Below are 24,790 nucleotides of genomic sequence, written 5' to 3'. Positions count from 1 at the left end.
TTATATTATTTGGTGTGTATAATACATATTGCATAGGATTTAAATTTGGGTTTAGATATAATATTACTAAATCTCATCAAAAATATATTAGTTGTTAAGAAAATATAAAGATAATTCATTGCGAATATAAAACAAACAATATAATAATAGGTTCTTACTTATATAAAATACATATACATATAAATTATTAATTTATATTTTTAATGAGATCATATATTTACTTAGAATTTTTTTAAAAATTATTATTTTATTATTTTATCGATTTATTAATTTATAGAAATTATTAATTTATCGAGTATTAATTTATAGATGGTTTACTGTGTAGTATGTGTTAAAAATTAATCAAACATTAATTTTAATCTAAGTACTTTTTATTCTTGATTATGTAGGTTTCTATGTAATCAGTTAACCAGTCTAACAAAAAAAAAAATTTCATAATCAGATTTACCAGCCTAATTTAATTTATATAGTATGCAATCTTGGTTTGATATAAATATCTTTTCCATTAGTCTGAAAAAAAAACATAATTCTCTTGCTAGATTATTACGTAGAAAAATGGTTAACATGATTTTAGATAAACAGATAATTTAAAATTCATTTTCATTCCAAACAGAACCTTTTATCTTAGAGAATAAGTTTAGCCAAAATTGGCAAAACAACAGAATGCTGTTGTCCTCCAAACAAATTTATGAGAACCTATTACAAATGTGAAAAATTAGACGATAACTGAAAACACATAGGGTATAAATACAACACATTCGTGATGAATCTCTTGTCTCTTTTTCTTCACTTTTGGCTTCCTTTCATCTGCCATACTCCAGCTTCTTTTTTTTTCTCACATTGGACCTGTTTTATCAGTAGTCAATAGATTTTTATATATATCATAGTAAATACAATAGGCAAGGATCAATAAGACTTCACCTCAACAAACAAAAATAGTAAATACATGATAAGAGGAAAAGATCATACCCAATGACCTTCTCGAGATAAGCTTATATTTATCAATCATGTGATATGTCTTGGTGAAGACAGTGTTCTGGTAGTAAGAGTTCTGATCAAAGAAAAGATCAACCGTGAATCTTTTTGGTTCTTTAACCTTATTCCATTTGATATCTTTGAGATATTTGCGAGCTCGTTTTTCTTGCTTATTATCTATAATCATGGGGAAAACATCAAGAAGGAGAATAACATTTTCATAAAAAACATATCCTAATAACAAACCTCGAAGCCGACAATCTCGTTGTTCTTCAGTGCAATAAGCCACAAAGAATAGCTCAAGTGTGAACTCTTTTGGTTCTTCAACCCTATTCCACTTGAAATCTTTAAGATACTTGAGAGCTTCTTTATGTCGCTTATACCCTATATATTAACTGAGAAGCATTTGAAAAATTAGAACCTTAATTTTGTATTAATTAAAAAAAACCCCAAATCCTAGGTGGCACTCTAAATGCCTTCTAAATTTCATTTCAAAGAATTCTAGAGCATCTAATATACAGTATAGTTTAATCTAATAGTGTCACATTATTCCATAATTATATAACACTAAAGAACATTATATTAACCTAAAATATATGAAGTGTGTATTCTTTCCTTAAATAAAAGCTACGGAATTACCTAATATGATTTACATATATACGAGAATTAATGATTATGAATAATAAAGATTTGATAACAATTTTTGCATCCTTCTTCATTTTTGTTTAAATTTATATTATTAAAAAAACTTAAACAATCACATTAACCATATAATAAAAAAAATTAGATTTTTTCTTATATGTTATATTTTGAATTTTTTAAAATGACTTTAAATTACAAAAATGAGTAAACCTTTATATGTTATATTTTTTTTAAACGACTTTAAAATACAAAAATGAGGACACCATATATGTTATATTTTTTTTATATGTTAGAATTTTCTTATATGTTATATTTTGAATTTTTTTAAAAAGACTTTAAATTACAAAAATGTAAGTTTTCCTTAAGTATACGACTAAAAACATTAAAATGACATGTATCAATTCGATGGTTGATTTGAAAGCTTTCAAAACCATATGGAAGATAAAAGTCAAAATAATTCAACTGTGAAAACAATACTGTTCACTTTGTTCAAGAATGTGTTCGCTGGAAAAAATAAGGTTTTTATGTCATATTTTGTTTAATGTCCACTAGAGAACATTATATTAACCTAAAATATAAGAAGTGTGTATTCTTTCCTTAAATAAAAGCTACAGAATTACCTAATATGATTTACATATATATGACAATTAATGATTATGAATAATAAAGATTTGATAACAATTTTTGCATCATTCTTCATTTTTGTTTAATTTTATATTATTAAAAAATAAACAATCACATTAACCATATAATAAAAAAATTAGATTTTTTCTTATATGTTATATTTTCAATTTTTTAAAATGACTTTAAATTACAAAAATGAGGAAACCTTATATGTTATTTTTTTTTAAAACGACTTTAAAATACAAAAATGAGGACACCTTATATGTTAGATTTTTTCTTATATGTTATATTTTGAATTTTTTAAAACAACTTTAAATTACAAAAATGTAAGTTTTCCTTAAGTATACGACTAAAAACATTAAAATGACATTTATCATTTCGATGGTTGATTTGAAAGCTTTCAAAACCATATGTAAGTTAAAAGTCAAAATAATTCAACTGTGAAAACAATACTATTCACTTTTTTCAAGAATGTGTTCGATGAAAAAAATAAAGTTTTTATGTCATAATTTGTTTAATGTCCACTAGAGAACATTATATTAACCTAAAATATAAGAAGTGTGTATTCGTTCTCTAAATAAAAGCTACGAAATTACCTAATATGATTTACATATATATGACAATTAATGATTATGAATAATAAAGATTTGATAACAATTTTTGCATCCTCCTTCATTTTGTTTAATCTTATATTATTAAAAAAAATAAACAATCACATTAACCATATAATAAAAAATTAGATTTTTTCTTATATGTAATATTTTAAATTTTTTTAAAATGACTTTAAATTACAAAAATGAGGAAACCTTATATGTTATTTTTTTTTAAACGACTTTAAAATACAAAAATGAGGACACCTTATATGTTAAATTTTTCTTATATGTTAGATTTTTTCTTAGATGTTATATTTTGAATTTTTTAAAACGACTTTAAATTACAAAAATGTAAGTTTTCCTTAAGTATACGACTAAAAACATTAAAATGACATGTATCAATTCGATGATTGATTTGAAAGCTTTCAAAACCATATGGAAGATAAAAGTCAAAATAATTCAACTGTGAAAACAATACTGTTCACTTTTTTCAAGAATGTGTTCGATGAAAAAAATAAGGTTTTTATGTTATAATTTGTTTAATGTCCAATCCGATCAACCCATGATGTATTAATTATAGTTTTGTTCCATTATTTTTAATAAAAATTGATCCGATCCATCGGAAAAAAATTATATAATAACAACAAAAAATATTTTATATATATAAATAAAATGATCACATATATAAAAAAACTATCGATAATATATATATAAATAAACTCACCCTGCGCAAAAGCGCAGGTCTTATCCTAGTTTATCTATAATCATGGGGAAAAACATCAAGTGAGAATCACATTTTCATAAACCAAAAAAATATCCTAATAACGAATCGCCTCACCGGCTATTTCATTGTTCTTGAGACGTTGCAAACTTAGTTACAAACATGTGTGTATATTATATATATAGATGATCCTAACAAAAAAAACCGACATAAAATCGATGATGGAAAGTGATAAACATGAAAAACTTAAAAGATTTTGGGTTGAAAAAAGCACATCAAAATCATCACAATACTTCAAGAACACCTGCACATGTATACATCTACATAGAGATAGCGAAAGAAGAGTTTTAGTACAAACCTTGCCAAGGCCTGCAACTGGCTCACCGCTGGGGATAGGACGCGGAATCACAACATTTGTCCACGCACCTACATTTACAGAGTCAAAGAACAAACAATCCAATATACTCTCTTGTTCAATGTGTTAAAAAAATCTTTACAGAAGTCTAAGAAAATTAGTTTACCTGAAAAGCAATCTGCTGTTGTGCATGCAACAATATACTCTCTTGTTCAGGTTGATGTTGCGTTATTCCTTGATTCGCACGTCTCACAGTAAGAGTGTTATCTCCCATTTTGACGCCGCAGCGCACGCAATATCTGTAACAGAGAGATCTTGGTAACTGTTATTTATGTGTTTAAAAAAGTTGTTCACCTATAGACCACCAACACTGAAACTCAAAAAAAAATACTTGGTAGAATGGTAAACAGTAAAATCATACCTCAAATATCATGCCATCCAAAGACATTGTGTTACTTGCCTCTTCAAAAGATCGCATCTCCACAAAAGCAAACTTCTCATGGTTTACATAAACATTAACAACAGCATCAACTGGACCAGCAGTGTTTCCACCAACAGCAGTCATAACTTGACTAAATAATGTAGCCACTACCTGCAACATAGGAAAGTAAATCAATGTTAGTATCAAACACTGGGAAAAAAAAAGTGGATACTAACCTGTTCATTTGCCGCAGGTGAAAATCCACCAACATAGACTCGGCGAGCATGCCCACCAAGTGTCTTGGATATCTACTAAACCAAAAATCATTAGTTACTAATAGAGGTTCATAAGATTTTGCACACTTGAAACTGAATGAAGTGGATAAGGGATAAAAGTGATTCTGGTAACACCAGAAGCATATTATGTTATCCCAGTGTTCTCCGATACTAAAGTTGCGATTACATGTTGCAACTTTGCCACCAAAGAAAAAAAAAGATGTTGAAAGAAGAAAAGATGCAAACCAAAGCTCAATAGACAAATGATATGAGACTCGATATTCAAAAAAAAAAAAAAAACATAAAACGGAAAAATAGTTCTTACAACTTTTGGAATGATCGCTATCCAGAAATAAAGATTTGATCCTGTATTAGCACATCCAAATAAACGCTTAAACCACATAAGAAGGGAGTATAAATCAATTGCAATTTGCACGTAGAAGATTACTCACAACTAAAAAGGAGAAAAGCAGTAACAAAATCGCCATGGTGGGTGTTGATGCTTCAAAGATATTTTCATTTCTGATTTCCGAGCGGTGAGTCTGTGCATCGCAGGCAACAAACACATTTATAGGCGGAGTTGAAGCGGTGACCTTGGATTTATCGGAGAGAGTGGGAGAAGTGGTACAAACTATGTAAATGCTAGGATTAGTGTATTAGATAGACAAAAACCGAAGCTTATGTAAACTAAGGACTCGTGATGTAAGAAACACTTTCTTATTGAACAAGAATAGGGTTTACAATGTATATATACAACCGAAAAGGAAGATCTTCATGAAACAAGAATAGGAAATATCCCTAACATAATGGAAGTTATCCTTATCTTAACAATGGGAATATTCAATATGATCCTAATACTCCCCCTCAAGTTGGAGAGTGAAGATTCTGAACTCCCAACTTGGACAATAAGAACTCAAACTGAGGTCGACCAAGGGCTTTGGTAAGGATGTCAGCTAGTTGATCCTTTGTACGAACATGACGCATTGTGATGAGATCCGCTTTGGCAGCATCGCAGACGCTATGACAGTCCCGTTCAATATGCTTAGTGCGTTCGTGAAACACAGGATTTGATGCAATGTGAATTGCAGCCTGACTATCACAATAAAATGGCACGGGCGTGGATGGTGTAATGCCGAGGTCTTTGACAAGAGGAACAATCCACTTCATTTCGCGAACTGCTGCTGCCATTGCACGATATTCAGTTTCAGCTAACGAGTGAGAGACTGTGTCCTGTTACTTAGTCTTCCAGTCAATAGGAGAGCCACCAAGAAGAACCACATATGAACTGAGTGAGCGACGCGTTAGAGAACACGACTGCCAATCTGCATCACAGTAGATAGATAGTTCAAGATTACTATCAGACTTTAAAAGAATCCCTTGACCAGGGGACCCTTTAAGGAAACGCACGACGCGTAAAGCTTCGTCCCAATAAGCTTGACAAGGAGTTTGCATCAACTGAGATAGCAAGTGAATCGAGTAAGACAACTCAGGACGGGAAATCGCAAGGTATACAAGTCTTCCAATCAAACGACGGTATTGACACGGATCAGGGAACAATATTGGACCATCATCAGAAGCGAGGTGGTGATTTTGCTCCATAGGCGTACCAGTTAGCTTGGATCCAAGCAAGCCTGTTTCAGCAACAATATCAAGAACATACTTCCGTTGAGAGAGGAAAATGCCTTCGTCAGACCGAGCTACTTCAATGCCTAAAAAATATTTTAATCTTCCCAAATCTTTCATGTGAAAGCATGTACCCAAATAAGCTTTGAATTTTTCTAGACGATCCAAGTTGTTGCTTGCAATGACCAAGTCATCAACATATATGAGAACACGAATCTCGACGTCCCCTTTGATAAACGAGAACAATGAATAGTCTTCGTAGGACTGCTCGAAACCGAATTTAATTAGCGCCTGTGAGAGCTTGGCAAACCAACAACGAGGTGCTTGTCGGAGACCATACAAAGACTTCCTTAGCCGACATATTTTTGTCGGATCTGAGTGAGAGAACCCTGGAGGAAACTTCATGTACACTTCTTCTTCAAGATCACCATGAAGAAAGGCATTATGGACATCCATTTGATGAATCTCCCATTTCTTAGCTGCAACAATACGAAGAAGAGCACGAACAGTGGTCATTTTAACCACTGGTGCAAAGGTTTCATTGAAATCTTCACCTTCTATTTGATGGTTTCCCCGAACTACAAGTCGCGCCTTATGTCTCTTAATTGTCCCATCAGAGTTGTATTTAATTGTGAAGATCCAATGTGATCCTAAGGCGACTTTTCCTGGCGGGAGATCAGTAACATCCCAAGTGCCTTGGTCCTCAAGTGCAACAACTTTGTCTTTAACGGCTACACGCCAGAATTTTTGTTTAACAGCTTCTGAGTAACTTTTCGGGATCACACCTGCATCTACTGCCGCAAGAAATGCTCGATGCGAAGGTGAGAAAGGTAAATCAGATAGATATTCAACCAAGGGATACGGTGTCTTACCTGAGACCGAATCAGACAACACTGACGGAGCCGTAGGAGTAGGAGCGAGATGGGTATCTTGTATGCAGACTGTAGTGTAAGCAACATAGTCTTGAAACTTAACAGGAGAAGCTCGAACACGTTGACCACGTCCTAACACTTCTTCTGGAGAACTAGACAGCTGATCAGTAACCGAAGTTTCAGAAACAACTGTTGGTGATGCAGGAGATGATGGCGTATGCTCTGTTCCGGTGAAAGTACTCAAAGGCGGAACATCATGAGTACTCAAAGGTGGAGTGTCTTCTGCAATATGTTCATGGTCGCTCCCCCTTTCGTCTAAGATCAACTCCGACTCTGTTTGGAAAAGCCAATCATCGTCAGAATAAGCAGGCGGAGAGGAGAGGGATTCCCGCGGCAAAACTGGAACAGAGGCCATCGGGAATTCAGTTTCATAGAAAACAACATCTCGACTTATGAGGAACTCCTTCTTGTCTAAATCGTAGACCTTCCAGCCTTTCTGACCAAATGGATACCCAGTGAAAATGCATCGCCGACTTCTTGGTCCGAATTTGTCTCTATCACGAGAAAGATGGTGCGTATAACACAAGCTCCCAAAGACCCGAAGGTGATCATACTGTGGTTTCGTTCCATGCAACATCTCATATGGAGAACGCCCTTGAAGCACCTTTGTAGGCGTTCTATTTATTAAGTGAGCCGCTATCATAACCGCTTCACCCCAAAACTTAACAGGTAGCTTGCTCTGAAATAACAATGCTCGAGACACGTTCAAGATGTGTTTGTGTTTCCTTTCAACACCCCCATTCTGCTAAGGCGTTCCAACACACGACGTCTGGTGTAACACACCATGTTCTCGAAAATAGCTTCCAAAACAAGTAAACTCCGTACCATTATCAGATCGCACGATCTTGACTTGTTTTCCAAACTGTTTATGCGTCATGGTACAAAAGTTTTGAAGGAAATTTTTCACTTCAGATTTCTCGAGAAGCAGGTATGTCCATACCATTCTAGAATAGTCGTCTACAATAGTCAAGAAATAAACTGCACCACTCGAAGAACGAGTTCGATACGGTCCCCATACGTCACAATGAATCATATCAAAACACTCTTTAGTTTTATTAGAACTATTAAAGAAAACTTCGCGAGTCTGCTTTGCCCTAAAACAAGTGTCACATGGACCAGGGTCAGCAGTTTTATTTGTAGAAAACATAGGTAAAGACGACATAATAGAGAACGACGGATGTCCTAGCCGTTGGTGCCACATAAACTGATCGACTGAACTGATAACTGAACCAGTCATACGATGAACCCTTGCAGCCATGACATCTTGAAAATAGTATACCCCATCTCGCTCTCTACCGGCTCCAATCAGGGTCCTCGTAAAACGGTCCTGCAAAACACACACTGTATCAGTAAGGAGAGCAAAGCAGTTTGTCTGTTTCAAAAATTTTGAAACAGAGATCAAGGAGCAGTTTAGGTTAGACACAAATAAAACTTTCTCCAGTGTGACACGATCTGTCAAAGGGAGACTCCCAACATGAGTCGCAAACGTTTTATTGCCGTCTGCGAACCCAACAGGACACGGTGAAATAACAGATGTGTTTACCAACAAAGCAAAGTCTCCTGTCATATGGTGAGACGCTCCAGTATCCAGTATAAGATCACCATGTATATTCTTACCAGAGAGCTTATCAGACGATGAACGTGTTCTTTCAGTAATCATCTGAGAGAGAGCTGTCCACTGTTCTTCAGTGAAGCCAGGAAAGGAAGAAAAGTTCGAAGTGGTTGCATGAGCATTATTCACCCGAGCTCCAGGTATTGCGTGATCGATCGAAACCAGAAGACCCGCGACCACGACCTCCTCTAGCGCCACCTCTACTACCTCCAGTGTTCCCTCTGTTTGACGGCTGCCGTTCTTCCCACCAGTCAGGAAATCCGATGAGTTGCCAACAATTTGTCTTATCATGCCCAGTTCTCCCGCAGTGGCCACATTGTGTGCGTCTTCCCGAACCAACAGAGCCTGTACGCGGAGTAACTTGCTCTGGTTCACTTTTGGTTGCAAATCCAATCGTGCTCTGCTGTGACTCTCTATTTTTGGCCGAGTTAAGACGATGTTCTTCTCGAATGATCTTAGCATATATCTCCCCAATGTCAAGGTCTGAGTCGGAGGAAATAATCGACTGACAGATTCCACCAAATCTCACTTCATCAAGGCCCATTACAAATTGATGCATCTTCTCCGCCTCTCTTGCTTTCTCTATCTCCGGAGCTGCTGAACAGGTGCAGCTTGGGAGAGGCGAGTACATATCCAGCTCTTCTCACAACTTGGACAAGCGCCCAAAAAACTCAATAACAGGTTGTCCATCCTGTCGACACGAGGCGAGCTGTTCCTTCAGATGGTGCACACACACCTTATTTCCAACCGAGAACCGTTTGCGCAAGTTTTCCCAAAGTTTATGAGAATCTTGTACGAACGTGACAGTAGACCGCACACGAGGTTCAATGGATGTACGAATCCATCCCACTATCATCGAGTTAACCGAGAGCCAAAGCTCCAAGTTAGGATCGTTTGCGAGCGGCTTCGCGATTGAACCATCGATGAACCCTAGCTTTCGTTTTGCATGAATAGCATTGGTAATCTCACTAGACCATTCATTATAATTCTCTCCTGTCAACGTCACTAACGTGATCATAGCTCCTGGATTTTCGGATGCAAAGAGGGAGTAAGGCGTGGCCATCTTGTTCCCAACGTCACCGACGTTGTCCGATGTTCCACTCTTGATAGCCTACGATTCATCCCCATCAACCATACTTACTGAATCTCACAGAGAACCAGCAACACGACTTAGGTCTTCGAACTTCGAAGATCTCAACACGAATCAAAAAAATTCTAGATCTCATAAAATTTCTGCTCTGATACCATGTAAACTAAGGACTCGTGATCTGAATATACTTTCTTATTGAAAAAGAAAAGGGTTTACAATGTATATATACAACTGAAAAGGAAGAACTTCATGAAACAAGAATAAGAAATATCCCTAACATAATGGAAGTTATCCTTATCTTAACAATGAGAATATTCAATATGATCCTTGTCACACAAGGATCCCTAATATGTTACAGAGGTGTAGATCGAAGTTTGTGAGATTTAAAGAGCACGCCGAATCGACGACGCTGGAGCTGCCGAATCCGAATCGACAACGCTGATGAGGCACGCCGAATCGAAGTTTGTGTGATTTGTGAGATTTTAAGACTCGATGGAGAAAATGAGAAAGGGCAACGTCGAATCTCTCAACTTTCAGATCGTGAAACGGAAACAAAGAAGGTGAAGAGGGCAACGTCGAAATCTCTCAACTTTCAGATCGTGAAACGGAAACAAAGAAGGTGAAGAGCAAACGAGAAATGGCAACTTCGAAATCTCATATCGTGAAACGGAAACAAAGAAGGTGAAGAGCAAAAAATTGTATAGAAAATGGAGAAAATGAGAAAGGGCAACGTCGAATCTCTCAACTTTTAGATCGTGAAACGAAAACAAAGAAGGTGAAGAGCAAACGGAAATGGGCTTCCTGGGCTCACAGTTGGGCAACATTTGGGCTAAAAAAAAAAAAACGAAGCCCAACATTATCATAGCCGTGCTGACGTGTCAAGAAGAACTCTTCTGATTGGAAGATTTTCCTATCCTACGTGGATGGCCTAACTGAGGTTCATATCCCCTTTTTATTACTTGTTTGATGTAATAAGTTTTGTTTTATTTCACTTGTAATCATCAGTCTTTTGGACAATGAAATGAAATAGAAGTGGACAAAAAAACAAAAATGTTTTGGTAAAGTTTTTTAATCAAAATATAAAATATATATCTCATAATTTTTATAAAACTTGAAATAAGCATCAATTTTTTTAGTCACCCAAAACCATGAAAAAAAATGCTAATACTTACCCAAAAAAAAAATCGTTATAAAACGAGTGAAAAAACAAATTAATTAGTTGTCTTCGTATTCGATAATGGGCTTGAGCCTTTTTCCTATTGGATCATCATCGTTTAGCTCAACAGTGTTATTTAGCACAAATAATCGTAGATGTAACATGACATCGTCCTCGTCTCTCTTACTGTCTCTCTCTTCTGCTCCGTTGCGCCACCGTGGTAGCTCCTAAAATCACGCTCCCGACGCAGCCTACTTGGTTCATCGCTTCGCCGGTAGTTCTTCAGGTAAAAAAGTTTGCTTTCTCTCTGTAGTGAAAATTAGATTGTTGACTATCAATAGGGAGATCGATTTCGAAGATACACAAGGAAAGTAAGTTAGATTAGTTTAGGTTCAGTTGTTTTTCGTAGCCGTGAAGATTTTTCTTACATTAGGTTCGTTTTTTTATTTAGCTGTCCACATTAATTAAAAAAAAGCTCTCTTTTTACTTTTATTTTGGCACAGCGAAGATTGCTGGTTAGTAGTTTCAGTCACTGCTGAGGTAACAATGGTTGTAGAAACTCTAGACAGTTCCTGTGACGGTTCAAAGAGAAAACATGCCAACGGTGGTGAAGAAACTCACCTCGATGAGCTTAGCAATGGAGACACTGGAGTTTCATCATCTGTGAGTTTAAATCATTGACTTTCCTCTCTTGATGTATGGATTTTTTTTGGGGGTTGATGTGTCTGTTAATGTACTGTGCAGAAAAGAGCTAGGGTTTCAAGAGGAGAAATGACGTTTCAGGATATCTACGGTGCAGATGCATTGCTGAATGAAGAAGATGAGGAGGATGATAGTGATTGGGAGCCTGTGCTGCAGAATACTCCCGTTGAGTTTGTGAAATGGTGTTGCGTTAATTGCACTATGGCGAATCCTGGTGATATGGTCCATTGTTATGTATGTTTTTGCTTACTTTTTTTCATGTTTGAATACTGTTGTTTTTGGTGCTCTCTTATCATTACCAAGTGTCTGCTTACGTGTATATGCACAATGTGTATTGGCTAAGCATCACTAAAGTTGATTCCTTGATGCAGATATGTGGAGAGCACAAGGAATCTGGCATCCTCAGGTATGGATACTTAGCATCTCCTTTTTTCAAAGACACTGGTCTCACTGAAGTCGAAGAGAAATGTGGAGGTAGGCGTTAACTTGGTCTAACTTGGAGAACATTATCTAATTTCAAGTAACTCTAAGCTTGCTCACTTCTCTTTTATCTTGATCTCAGGAAGCTCATCTGCAACTAGCTCAACAGCTGTTGGTTTCGACGAGAGAATGTTGCTACACTCTGAAGTATTACTCTGTTACTGTTTTAGTTTCCGGAGAAATCTGTACGATTTGTTTATCTCCTTGCAAGTGTTTCCATTTTAACGGTGTGTTGATGGCATGGTTTAATAAGTTCGAAGTGAAGGCACAACCACATCCCGAGAGACCTGATCGTCTTCGCGCTATAGCTGCTAGTCTTGCCACTGCTGGTATAGTGTCGTTAGCATATATCTTCCAGTTTGCCATATTATTACCGTTGAAAGCAATTTCTTATTGACCACATTTCAAAACTTGCAGGCGTCTTTCCTGGAAGATGCTTGCCTATTCATGCAAGGGAAATCACGAAACAAGAGCTCCAGATGGTGAGCTGCTACTTAATTGTCTTAGAGACATCTCTAACTGCGAGTAGCTCGTTTATTTCACAAACAAGTCATTTACTGGTTTGTATTTTACTATTTTTAAGGTCCACACTTCAGAGCATGTTGACGCTGTTAATATCACAAGCCAGCTTCTATACAGGTTAGAATTTACTCGTAACGTTTCAGTGTTCAGTATGCAAACACATGCTTGTTTACCTGATTTGTTTGCTTATTTTTGCCCTCACTGCTCATCTTATTCCCAATGTCTGGCAGCTACTTCACCACTGATACATATGCTAACGAGTATTCAGCACGTGCTGCTAGACTTGCAGCAGGTTTATGCGCTGACCTTGCTACAGAAATTTACTCTGGCCGTGTAAAAAATGGTTTCGCTTTGGTATGTCAACAGTCACCATAATTTTAAAGTTTAAAGACATTTGCTTGAAATTGTAAGTACACCACATGTTTGATTGAGTCAGGTTAGACCTCCTGGTCACCATGCTGGCATCAAACATGCTATGGGGTTTTGCCTTCACAATAATGCAGCTGTTGCTGCATTAGTAGCACAGGCAGCAGGGGCAAGGAAGGTGCTGATTGTGGACTGGGTAATGTCGCTGATAACTCAATGCTTGGTGGTTCTGTAGAACTACAAGCTTCTTAGTTCTTGTTCTTTGCAGCATGTGTTTAGGCTAAATATGAATATTTTTCTCCATTGTTGCAGGATGTCCATCATGGAAATGGAACCCAAGAGATATTCGAGCAAAACAAATCTGTAAGCATGCCTAGTTCTGTGGATGTCTTCTCATTAATTCTTGGATTGTTGGATGTAGTAAGCTATTTTTTTGTGAATTGACCTTAATTATTGGGAACAATTGTATAGGTACTGTACATTTCCTTGCACAGACATGAAGGGGGGAACTTTTATCCTGGTACTGGAGCTGCTGATGAGGTATCTATGCCTTTCTGTTGTATTCCTTAGTAGGCTTTGTTGCCGCAACATATCCATTTATATTAGCTTTTTTTTTTAGTTTGTATTGTGTGGTGTTACATTTTTCTCTCTTGTTTGAACATCTATTGAAGTGTAATGAAGCAATTACTAATATTTGATTGTGGTGCAGGTTGGTACAAATGGTGCTGAAGGTTATTGTGTAAATGTTCCATGGAGTTGTGGTGGAGTTGGTGATAAAGACTACATCTATGCCTTTCAGCATGTGGTTTTACCCATAGGTACAGATTCGTGTTCTGCTTTCCCCTTTAGAGTTTGTGACACCTCTAATCTTTACAAATATCTGGTTTTCTACAAACCAGGCTTTGGCTTAGTTGATGACTAATATGCTCAGGAAGTGAACCGATCTTCTGAATGTGCATTCATTCTTTGTTCAGTCTGATTCTAACTGGAGACCTTCTTCCCCTTTGCAGCTTCTCAATTTTCTCCTGATTTTGTCATCGTATCAGCTGGATTTGATGCGGCTAGAGGAGACCCATTAGGATGCTGTGATGTAAGTTTTATATACTGACAGCTTTTGTAATCAGTATTGTCTTGTGGACCTCATCAGAGAGCGTTCTGTTCAGTCTATTGCCAACTCGGTATTGCTTTTAAGAGATCAAGCTTACTCTTATTTTCAGGTAACTCCAGCTGGTTATTCTCGAATGACACAGATGTTGGGTGATATCTGCGGTGGGAAAATGCTAGTTATTCTCGAGGGCGGGTACGTGGTTTCGAAGTTTCTGAATAGTCTCTTGTTTTCAAGGGGCAGAATCTAAAGCTTTTTTCCTTTGGTTATATTTTGCAGCTACAATCTTCGCTCCATCTCTTCTTCTGCTACAGCAGTGATCAAGGTTAGTCTCTATTTTTCAATCTCCATATCTTTCAACATGGAGACAAACGTTTATTCATCACGATCCCGCTTAATCTATAAAGGTGCTTCTGGGTGAAAATCCTGAGAATGACGACTTGCCTATAGCTACCACGCCTTCAAAAGCCGGCTTAGAAACTGTTCTTGATGTAATGAATATCCAAATGAAGTTCTGGCCATCACTTGCTACCGCCTACTCCAATTTACTCTCAGAGTGGGAAACACGTCTGATCGAAAACAAAAGTGAGTGATCCTTCCCATATACAATATCTGGTTTTACAGTTTTCTCCTAATGAAATCTCTCCCCTGGTTTTACAGAGAACCAGGTGAAAAGGAAGCTCGTTCGTGTTCCCACTTGGTGGAAATGGGGAAGGAAGAAGTTTATGTACCGGTTTCTCTCTGCTCGTATATGACTTCAACCTGAAAAAGATGGTAGAACACAATCTTCATGATTCCTCGTAGCAATTTGTATTCTAACTCAAGACTTTTGGTACTACGAGAATACTATGTAACTTGCAGGTCACTGATCATCTAGATGTCTCGATTCTGTTTAGTATTTCTTTAGCGTTAAGTAACAGAAAGAATTGTATTTTGTCTGAAGCTTTCTCATAAGAGTTGGAAACTTGTGAGCTCGTGCTGCTCCTTTGGATTATCCGAGTATCTAACAAACATCTGCCTATAATAACTGCTTACCCCAGAAATCCACAAATTGAGTATTTTTGTTACACAAAAGAAAGAAAGAAAAATGCACAATTGCTTACCTTTTTATTCTTCTAAACGTCATAAAATCCACCATATATAACACTAATTATAATTAATAGACATAAGATCCGCTGTAGCATACCGGTTAAAACTCCTCATCAACAATGGATTTTCCGGGTTCAAAGTCCGGCAGCACAAAATATATTTATTTTTAGTTAAAATTCCTTTTTAACATCCATTTTTAATCTTCTTAGGAAAATTGATCGTATCGATCTTCCAAGTCTGTTACTTGTTTTCTCAAAAAGTCTCTTTAATTGACATGTTAGTGAAGAAAATTAAATTAAGTTGAGCAGGGAGCTCACCAATGTAAGGTTTTGTTTCAAAAGTTTTCATTATGATTCATCAACTTATAAAAAATCAGACCAATAAAGCGTTGATAGACAAGAGTCTTAATTGTAACAAGAAACATAATGCTTTAGTTATTCTCGAGTAAATAACAATGGAGCTTCTCACAATGCACCATTAGACCATATCAACCGAGCTGACACGATTTTACCTTCTTTCGGACCATTTCATGAAACGGTAAGCTTGAAGGATTTCTTCTCGCGCATTGTGTTCAGTGTCAATATTCTTCTGGAGCTACTCTAACTTCGAACTTAGTTCCCAACACCTCTGCTTTGTATGTGAATTCCACATACTCACGTTCGTTACTATTCTAGCAGAGCTCACTTGGAACAGTTTTGCAACCGGTAGTCAGCACTGATAATACAACAAACATTTCAAATAATCAAAATTATCTAAAATTATCCAGAACATGACAAAGAAATAATTTCATAATAGTATAGAAAGATAGATATCAATTTTTAAATACAAAAAAAAAATCCTTTCTTTTTCTGAGCAACATAAAAGCAAAAAAAAAAAAGCAACACAAAAGCAAAATTTTGTCTTCTTATCAATCATTTAAATACAAAGAGAGTAGTTTTAATATATAATGTGAACTAATGAGCAATTGATATAAATGATTTTCGTTTGGATTTCGTAGTGTTGTAGAAGCTAAAATGGTTACTAAAACAAGAGATTTCAAAGAGATTTTTCATTTTCTTCCCGTGTCAATTGATAAAGTGTCTTGAAAACTAAACGTAGAACTAAATTAATCCGATAACCTAATCAGCATATTTAAGTTAAATGTGCCTTTGTCCATTGACCTCTCAGATAACATTTATATGTTGAGTCAACAGTATCCCTAAAGTCGAAACAATAACCCATGTAAACAATGTATTCCTACAAATATGGATTCACAATCAGCATCATAATTTTTTTTTTTTGTAAAGTAAAACTTTATTGCAACCAAAAAAAATTAACAAGATTTTTTTTTAAAGAAAGAAAGTGCTAAATAATTGAATAATGAAACCTTATAATCAAACAAAAAACTTGAGGAAAACACTACCTAGGTGTTTTTCTTCAGCACTTCCAAAGGAAGAGGAAATTAACATGAGTAACAATGGAAATATACAAAGGAAGAATAAACTTGCTTTCAACATTTTTCTCTTTCTATTTCACGAGTTAAAATGCAACAGTTTTACATATATATATATTCATGTAAATTATCGTTGATTTTGAATATTTGGTTGCAAAATACCAAGTTACTTCAATCATTAATTTATGATATTTTGTTTTCAAGTGGTTACACAATGTCACCAAAATCTACATATATTGTACTATTTTAAAACAATCTTGCCAGCACTAATAATTGTTGTCTTGTTGCATTTATATTCTCATTCAATCACCAAATATAATATGTCTCCCATAAGGATGTTTTATTACATGTTTTCTCATATGACTAATTGACCACTACCAAACAAACATACCACTTTCACAATTCTAGCTACATTACCTTCTTCGAAGTAAATATCTCCATAGAAAAACTTAAAGCACTAATAGTTGTTTTATTGCATATATGTGGATTAATTTCTCTCTTAGAATTGTGATAAGCTAAATAATGAATTGGAAACATTAATATGAGGTCACAAGACACTAAAACTATCTCCAACCCTACTTATTTATTTATTTTTACTTTAATTCGAATAAAATTTTACTCCAATTTTACTTTATTTTTACTTTAAAATTAAATGATGAACAGTGTTACTTCAAATTTGAAGATAAATTGTTTTTTTGATGAATTTTTAAAATTAAAAATTAGTCATCAACTTTTACTTATTCTTTTTTGAGAAAATACATTATATATGTCAATATTATCCTATTTTTTTTTGTCATCATTATCCTATTACTTTCAAACTTTCAATAATTACTTTTATCTAATTAGATGTTTATATCTAAAAACATGAAAAATATTATATTTCTAAGAAGTTTTAACTCGATTGAAAAATCAAAGATAAATAAGTTTTTTTTATTTTAAACACTTTTTTTAGTCACTTATAAAAGAAATATTTATAAGGTGCTTCTTTATAAAATATAACATTCTTGGTTTATTTATTTATGTTATGTAATAGTTTTATTAGATAATAATGTTTAGTTTGTATTATAAAGATCCAAGTTTTCCTTGCCTGTTTCGCCATTGTTTGCAGTGGAAGGTATTACTTTTTCTTCATGCCCGTAAGATAAAACTCGAAGCGAAAACTTGTTAGTGGGTTAATAAAAAAATGGGTCAACTACATTTAGCGTTCCTTAATATTCTAATTAATGAACCTTAATTAAAATGGCTAACCAACTACGTAAAGTGTTAGGTGTTTTTAGGGGTGGACACTTTACCCGATATCCGAAGTGCACCCAAACCCGATCCGAAAAACCCGAACCGAAATCCGAACCGAAGTAGCAGAATATCCGAACGGATATTAAATTAGGAGAGATTGGATATCCGAACCCGAATGGGTAATATCCGAACCCGAATGGATATCCTGAAAATAACCGAACATATGTATAATTAACCTTATATTTTTAGTTTACATCTCTTATTTTATATAAAATATTTATATTGATACTACACATATTTTAAGCTCATATGATATACATACAATTACGGAGAAAACGATTTGTTACTCATTTAAAATGCATGTCAAATTTTTTATTTCAAAAATTAACAAAAAGTTACATCCAAAATTTAAAAACAATAACCAAATTAATGTCTTTTTAGTTTCAAAATGTTATGTCCAAATCTATTAACCATTCAATCTATTAAAAATAAAAAATTAGTTTAAGTGAAAGTTGTATTTTTAAATACAAGAAATTTGAGAAATGAAAATTTAATTTTGTTTTTTCAAAATCTAAATATCCGAACCCGATCCGAAATAACCGAACCCGAACTAAAAATATCTGAACCCGACCCGAAGTACAGAAATACCCGAACGGGTTCTACACCTCTATACCGAAATACCCGAAAATCCGAAATACCCGACCCGAATCCGAACGGATACCCGAACGCCCACCCCTAGGTGTTTTCCATGTGAATGATACGTAAGAGAGAATTAAGTGGACTATTGGACCAAAGGAGATTTAATTAACTGATAGATACACTCATACACACCGAAATTAACTATTGTTTAGTGGAAACACAAATCTTCAAGTAATTACTATCATACCAGTTAGAGCATCTCCAACCCAAGACTTCATTTTAAGGAAAGCAAAACTTCAAAATAAAATTTGAAGATTAGTTCTCAAAAAAATCTTTAAAAGTTTATTTATTTGCATTATAGTCTTTGACATTAACAAAAGTTATTAATGATGATAAAAACTTCACAAATACATATAAAACATACATTTAATATATTATACAACACACAATATTACAATATTATATACCAAAAGATGATATAAATTTCATATATATGAAAAAACACACATATACACAAGTTTGTTTAATGTATTTTTTATTTTGTGTTAAACTTTATTTTATGTATTTTATATTGTGTGAACTTTATTTTAATGTTATGTAATATTTATCTTATTTTATTTTGGTGTACTTAAGTTATTCTAAATTAAGTTTAGTACTAGATCTCGATCCGCGCAACCACGCAGATTTTTGTTTTCATTTATTTTTATATAAATATTTTGTTTTCAATTCTAAATTGGTATATATTATAATATATGTGTCTATCAATTTTTAAAACATAATAAGTTTACTGTAAATTTTTTTCATTGAATAGATTGTTTCAAAATTTTACATGTATTTGTATCTTCTTCTATATATATATTTTTGGATTATTATTTTATTATTAAAATCGTAACTATATATATATATAAAGATTAGTAAAATATTATTTTATTGTCATATTCAAATATATTGTAACATTTCCAAAATTTATAAAGTTTTTAAAAAATTAAAATTTCCGCTTCATAGATTTATATTATCAAGTAAATAATTAAACATTTAGTTTTTGTTTAATTTTTAAAATAACCTATATAGTTTAAAATTTGTTTTCATTGGTTTAAGTTAGTAAATGTTAATCATTGTTAGATAATATGATTTTTGTTATTTAAAAAAAAATCTTTATAATTTTAAAATTTAACATCGACAAATATTTAAATATTTAGCATATAGATGTATAGTATCACAACATTAAATTATATCTATTTAATTTATATTATCTATCAATCCAATGGATCATCTATTGTTTAAATCCAATTATTGATAGTCCAATAAAAATTTCTGGTAGGCCCAAAATTTAAATGATAAGATTAGATATTAAATGTAACATGACTTTCTAGGAATATATCCATTAGGTCAATTTTTTAAAAAATCACACATGAATCAAGGTTATGACTTCTGTTTTAATATATAAAATTTAAATGACGGTCCAAATTAAAAAAAAAACACACATGAAAAAAGTTATGACTTCTATTTTAATAGAATACTAGTCACGGTACCTCAAGGGATAAACTAAAAGGACGGATCTATTTTTTGTTTTACATTTTTTTATAAATTTAATTTTTATATTAGTGTTTTTTAGTTGTATTTGTATTTTTTGTATAATATTTTTTTAAATGATTAATAAGAAGTTTTAATAATTGTATTAAAATAGTTGGATCATACCTATATCAATAGGTCATGTTGCTGTTTTAATAGAATAGATATTTCAAAATTTATATTTATTCTAAATATTTCAAATAAAAATTTTGTTCGTAAAAGTAAACTAATCTTATTAAAAAGTAAACTATATATTTTCAATTAATAGTGTAAATCATTTAAATGTGACAATTTAAACTGATCAATGTTATAATTAGCCCAATGGGTCACTAATCTATTTTATTAATTATTTAAGCCCAATATACAATTAATTTAAGCCCAAAATAAAAAGCTAACAGATTTTTTTTATGCAGAAACGTGATTATACAAAATTAGTTATAAATAATCGAACTGTTTTTTTCTTGTTACCCAACATATAAACCATAACACCACATATATTAAAAACTAAGATAAGACCTGCGCCTTGCGCATGGTAAATTTATATGAAAATTGTTCAAGAAATATGGTATGGAAAAAAATTTATATTATTGATCGAATTAATATATTTGGCTCTTAAATAATTTTTTAAAACTTTTTTTGTTAATTACATAATTTGTTTACTAATGAACTGATCCCATTTTTAAAAATATTTTAGGTCAAAAAATTATTTATTGCATAAAAAGCTAACGTTTAGGCCGAAGAATCTCATGCATACTTTTTGGTTACAATGAAACTATGTCAGCTCGGTTTTATATCATGAATTAGCAATTTAATAGTTAATTATGGTTATGATAAGTTTACATTCATGTGCCAATCGTATCTATCTTCGATAGTTTTTTTCTTTTTGTGTCATTTTGGTTATTGCTCGATATAAATATTGATTTTTGAGTTTATTCTCATTTCTTTCTTTTATTTTGGCCTAAGATTTAGAAAATGTTTAAGATTTCAAAATTATTAAAGAAATACATACTTAGGTTAAGATCTGCGCCTTGTGCAGAATAAATACTTATTTTATATTTTTCTGCATATTATGAAATAATAAAATAATAATTATATATTAAATAACTAAGAAATAAGTTACTGTTATGTAATAAATTGGTTTGCACATATAAATTAATGACCGCTCTTGTTTATTCGCAATCATTTTAGAATAAATAAATTAAAACAATCAATCTTATCTATCGTATATGATATATAATTAAATTTAAACGATATGAAGTATATATATATTAACATAAACACCTATTAAAATAAAATTATTTATTTATATGATTTTATTATCATTGTATCTTATTATAGAATATAATTTAAACATTGATCACAAAAGTTTATGTGAGACTTTTAACAGTTTTAGTAATTTATACTCGTTTTGAAAAATTCAAAATACAACGTATACAAAAAAATCTAAATTTTTAATATATGATTTATGTAATTGTGTAATTTGTTTTAATAGTAAAGAATTAAACAGAAATGATAGAAATCATACAGATTATTAGCAAATCTTCATTATTTAAAATCATTAATTACTATATATATCATAATCACATTAGGTAATTCCGTAGGATTTATTTAAGGAAATAATATATAATAAATAGTCATCTTTTTTTAGTTAATATCATATGATATCATATAGTTGGTATTAAATGTTTTTAGTGAGATATAAAAATCGAATTGGACCAACATGTTTTTCAATTTCAATGTGAGGCTGACACGTAGGACTAATTAACTACATAATTGATTGATACATAAGCAAGAAGTTTTTTTTTATTATTACAAAATTGAGGTTACATCTTTTCAAATGTTCCTCAATTAATATACATGGGATAACACCGCATATATTTTTAATGTGTCCTGAAAGCTATATTAAAATGGCACCATCTAAAGATCCGGTTGAGCAACGAAATATACAGTCAAATTCAAACAGAATCTAAACCAGACAATTATCCCAACACTTAAATCTAATTGCGTTAAAAAATTAAAGTAATAATTTAACTAAACCAATGAACATAATATTCGGTGAATATAAGAAACGGGTGTTACAAAGAAAAACGGTCGGTTAACATATTTTTAGGATACTATTAGTTAATGCAAAATATGTGTTTGTTAACCAATCCGGTTTTATAAGAGTCTATTGTTGTATTAGGAATGATGTATTAGGAGTAATAAATGAATGGAATGGAATGTATTAGGAGGTGGAGGCGTTGATTTGGGCAATGGAATGTATGAATTAGAACTTACGACAGTTTCAGCTTACGTTTGCAACGGATTGTTCTCAATTGGTTAAGATGGTTTCGGAACCAGAAGAATGGCCAGCATTTGACAGCCACCTAGAAGATATTAAGCTTTTACGAAGAAGCTCCCACAACTCAGATACCATCTATGTACCCCGAACGGAGAACCTACGGGCGGATAGCTTGGCACGTAGTGCTAGGAAACAACCGTCTTTCGTCGTTCATATGGATGCGGAGTTGCCGATCTGGTTTACAGAGTCAATATGAGTCTGTAAATGTCTTGTTGTAAAAAAAAAAAGAGTATTAAATGAATGATAACTGATTTCTAGTGAAGGTCCATTTTTTAAAATATCACACATGAATTAATGTGTGATTTCTGTTTTAATATATAAGATATGTATTTATGAAAAGAAATAACTATAACGACCAAAAAAACAATAAAAGATAGTTTTGAGGTGGTGAACAGTGAAACCCCAAATTTGAAGTTTCACTATTCACAACCTCAAAATTTGAAGATTTGAAGTTGGGTTGGATAATACAAAACTTCAAAATTTGAGGATTTGAGGTTGAGTATTAGAACGAAGTCTTTCACATTGGTAGTTGGAAAGAATCCAAAATGATATAAAATTTAGATGGATCAATTATTTATCACCAAATGATTTTAGGTTAAAATTCATCTAACTTAACATGGTATCAGAACCCGATCCACGTAATCTAATCCGATCCATGCAATCTAATCCGATCCACGTCGATTTGATCCAAAGTTGGTCCTTCAATTCTTATATGAACATTCTGAAACAACAAAGTCTTCCGCATAGTTAATCGGAAGGGATCCTATAACTTAACAGATGGTTCATAACGATCAAGTTGATTTGATAGATTTATCCAACATGTAGAGGATATGTAAGTCGTGATTTCATGATGGAAAGGCCTTCGCAAGTGTGACTAGGATATAGATCCAAAACACAATTTTCTTTTGTAACTTGTCCAAAACACATTTACACTAAAGCCCTTTACACATTTAACATTAACGAGCTTATTTAGAGAAAAAAAAAACTAGGATCTTATATAAATCGGCTAATACATAATATGTTACTCCAGAAAAGATGCCTTTATCTAAAATAAACTTGTCCCGCATAACCTAATTAATAAAATCAAGTCGTCGGAACTAGTCTGTTCTTTTCCTCCTTTTAAAATTGTTAATGGCGGTATCAACCTTTTGCAGTGATATTGTGAAACTAGGTGTTTTCATACACCATGTGCAGTGATAAATTTTTTAAAAGTTAAATTATATTTAAAACAAAATTTATTAATATTATATATTTTATTATTTTTGACTGATATTTAATATAAAGTTGATTATTTAAGCATAAAATTAAGAAAAAATAATTTTGTTTATTTTAAATTACATTTAATAATATATATGTAATATATTTAAAATTCGAATCTTAGATAAATTTATTTATTTATTTATTTTGGTTAAATGTATTAAATCAACTTGTATAAAATTACTAAAAATCATATAAAATTTGTATAGTTATTAAAAATTATAACTAAACAATATTTATAAAATTTGTAGATATCTAAAAGAAACTAATGAAATTACGATTAACAATTTATTACTTTTTTAAAAAAGATGTAGAAAATTTTGAAAATATTAGTAATAAAAATTGTATAATTATAAAATATAATTAAATAATGTATTTCGAAATTTATAATGCATATTTCAATATATTTATTTTAGTGATGATTTATCAATTATTACCATATTTTAAGAAGTTTAACAAAAATATAAATCAACATTAAATGTAATGTATTAGTTATTGACATATTCAATAAAGTGTACCAAAAATATATGTCAGTAATAAATGTGATTGTCCATGTCATATTAACTATAGGCCATGTCATCAATCTTGTTAGCCATGTCATCATTTTTTTTTGTAAAAATGATTGTAGATAGGACATGTGGCAAAATCACTTCGCAAATATAGTCTAGGGGATATCAAACAAAGTCCCACACTGGATATTAGACGAAGGAATGTTTAATATATAAAGATGTCCAACTCTAATTAGTACGAGGCCTTTTGGGATGGAAACCAAAAGTAAAACTATGCGGGCTTGCCTAAGGCCCAAAGTGGACAATATCGTATTAATCAAACAATATAGAGTTGAACATGGATTTAATAAATCCCAACATTGGTATCAGAGCCAAGTTTGACGAGATTCTCCAAGAAGACCAAAATACCTTTAAAGTAAGAATGAGACTCTTCAAGGTGGAAGAGAATGTTTATGGCAGAAACGTCAAAAGATCACGGAACCTGTAATGTTGTGGGAGAACATTCTCAAAGAAACGAGATGTTA

The 24,790-nt window shown here is 32.7% G+C and overlaps 1 protein-coding gene and 1 long non-coding RNA gene across 3 annotated transcripts; one reads left to right on the top strand and one right to left on the bottom strand.

The window, feature by feature from the left end:
- Nucleotides 1-967: 967 nt before the first annotated feature.
- On the bottom strand, nucleotides 968-5,914 carry LOC111211483. The gene is made up of 7 exons (XR_007324048.1): nucleotides 5,059-5,914; nucleotides 4,932-4,972; nucleotides 4,332-4,639; nucleotides 4,077-4,209; nucleotides 3,914-3,981; nucleotides 1,222-1,370; nucleotides 968-1,051 (listed from the first exon to the last, which is right to left on the bottom strand). It is a non-coding gene; the product is annotated as an uncharacterized LOC111211483 (long non-coding RNA).
- A 5,226-nt stretch (nucleotides 5,915-11,140) lies between these two features.
- On the top strand, nucleotides 11,141-15,188 carry LOC106367495 (histone deacetylase 15). Of its 2 annotated transcripts, none has more exons than XM_013807285.3 (18): nucleotides 11,141-11,305; nucleotides 11,523-11,682; nucleotides 11,764-11,955; nucleotides 12,093-12,195; nucleotides 12,284-12,348; nucleotides 12,455-12,530; nucleotides 12,619-12,683; nucleotides 12,785-12,840; nucleotides 12,954-13,077; nucleotides 13,160-13,285; nucleotides 13,402-13,452; nucleotides 13,561-13,629; nucleotides 13,799-13,907; nucleotides 14,100-14,179; nucleotides 14,307-14,389; nucleotides 14,474-14,519; nucleotides 14,602-14,779; nucleotides 14,855-15,188. In XM_013807285.3, the coding sequence occupies exons 2-18, from the start codon at nucleotides 11,566-11,568 to the stop codon at nucleotides 14,947-14,949; spliced, it is 1,635 nt and encodes a 544-aa protein (XP_013662739.2). In that variant the 5' UTR covers nucleotides 11,141-11,305; nucleotides 11,523-11,565; the 3' UTR covers nucleotides 14,950-15,188. The 2 variants fall into 2 exon arrangements, with proteins under 2 accessions (XP_013662739.2, XP_013662740.2); XM_013807286.3 differs by having other exon boundaries at nucleotides 11,156-11,305; nucleotides 11,528-11,682.
- Nucleotides 15,189-24,790: the final 9,602 nt, after the last annotated feature.

This window comes from Brassica napus, chromosome C5 (genome assembly GCF_020379485.1).
Source record: "Brassica napus cultivar Da-Ae chromosome C5, Da-Ae, whole genome shotgun sequence".
NCBI classification, from domain to species: Eukaryota; Viridiplantae; Streptophyta; class Magnoliopsida; order Brassicales; family Brassicaceae; genus Brassica; species Brassica napus.
The sequence above is the reverse complement of the archived record's forward strand: the minus strand, read 5'-3'. Positions and strand labels throughout refer to the sequence as shown.

Excerpts from the sequence above, each read along its gene's own strand:
- LOC106367495 (XM_013807285.3), top strand. The coding sequence starts at position 11,566 with ATGGTTGTAGAAACTCTAGACAGTTCCTGTGACGGTTCAAAGAGAAAA. Across the intron at positions 14,180-14,306 it reads ACCCATTAGGATGCTGTGAT|GTAACTCCAGCTGGTTATTC; the intron begins GTAAGTTTTATA and ends TCTTATTTTCAG. Across the intron at positions 14,780-14,854 it reads ACGTCTGATCGAAAACAAAA|AGAACCAGGTGAAAAGGAAG; the intron begins GTGAGTGATCCT and ends CTGGTTTTACAG.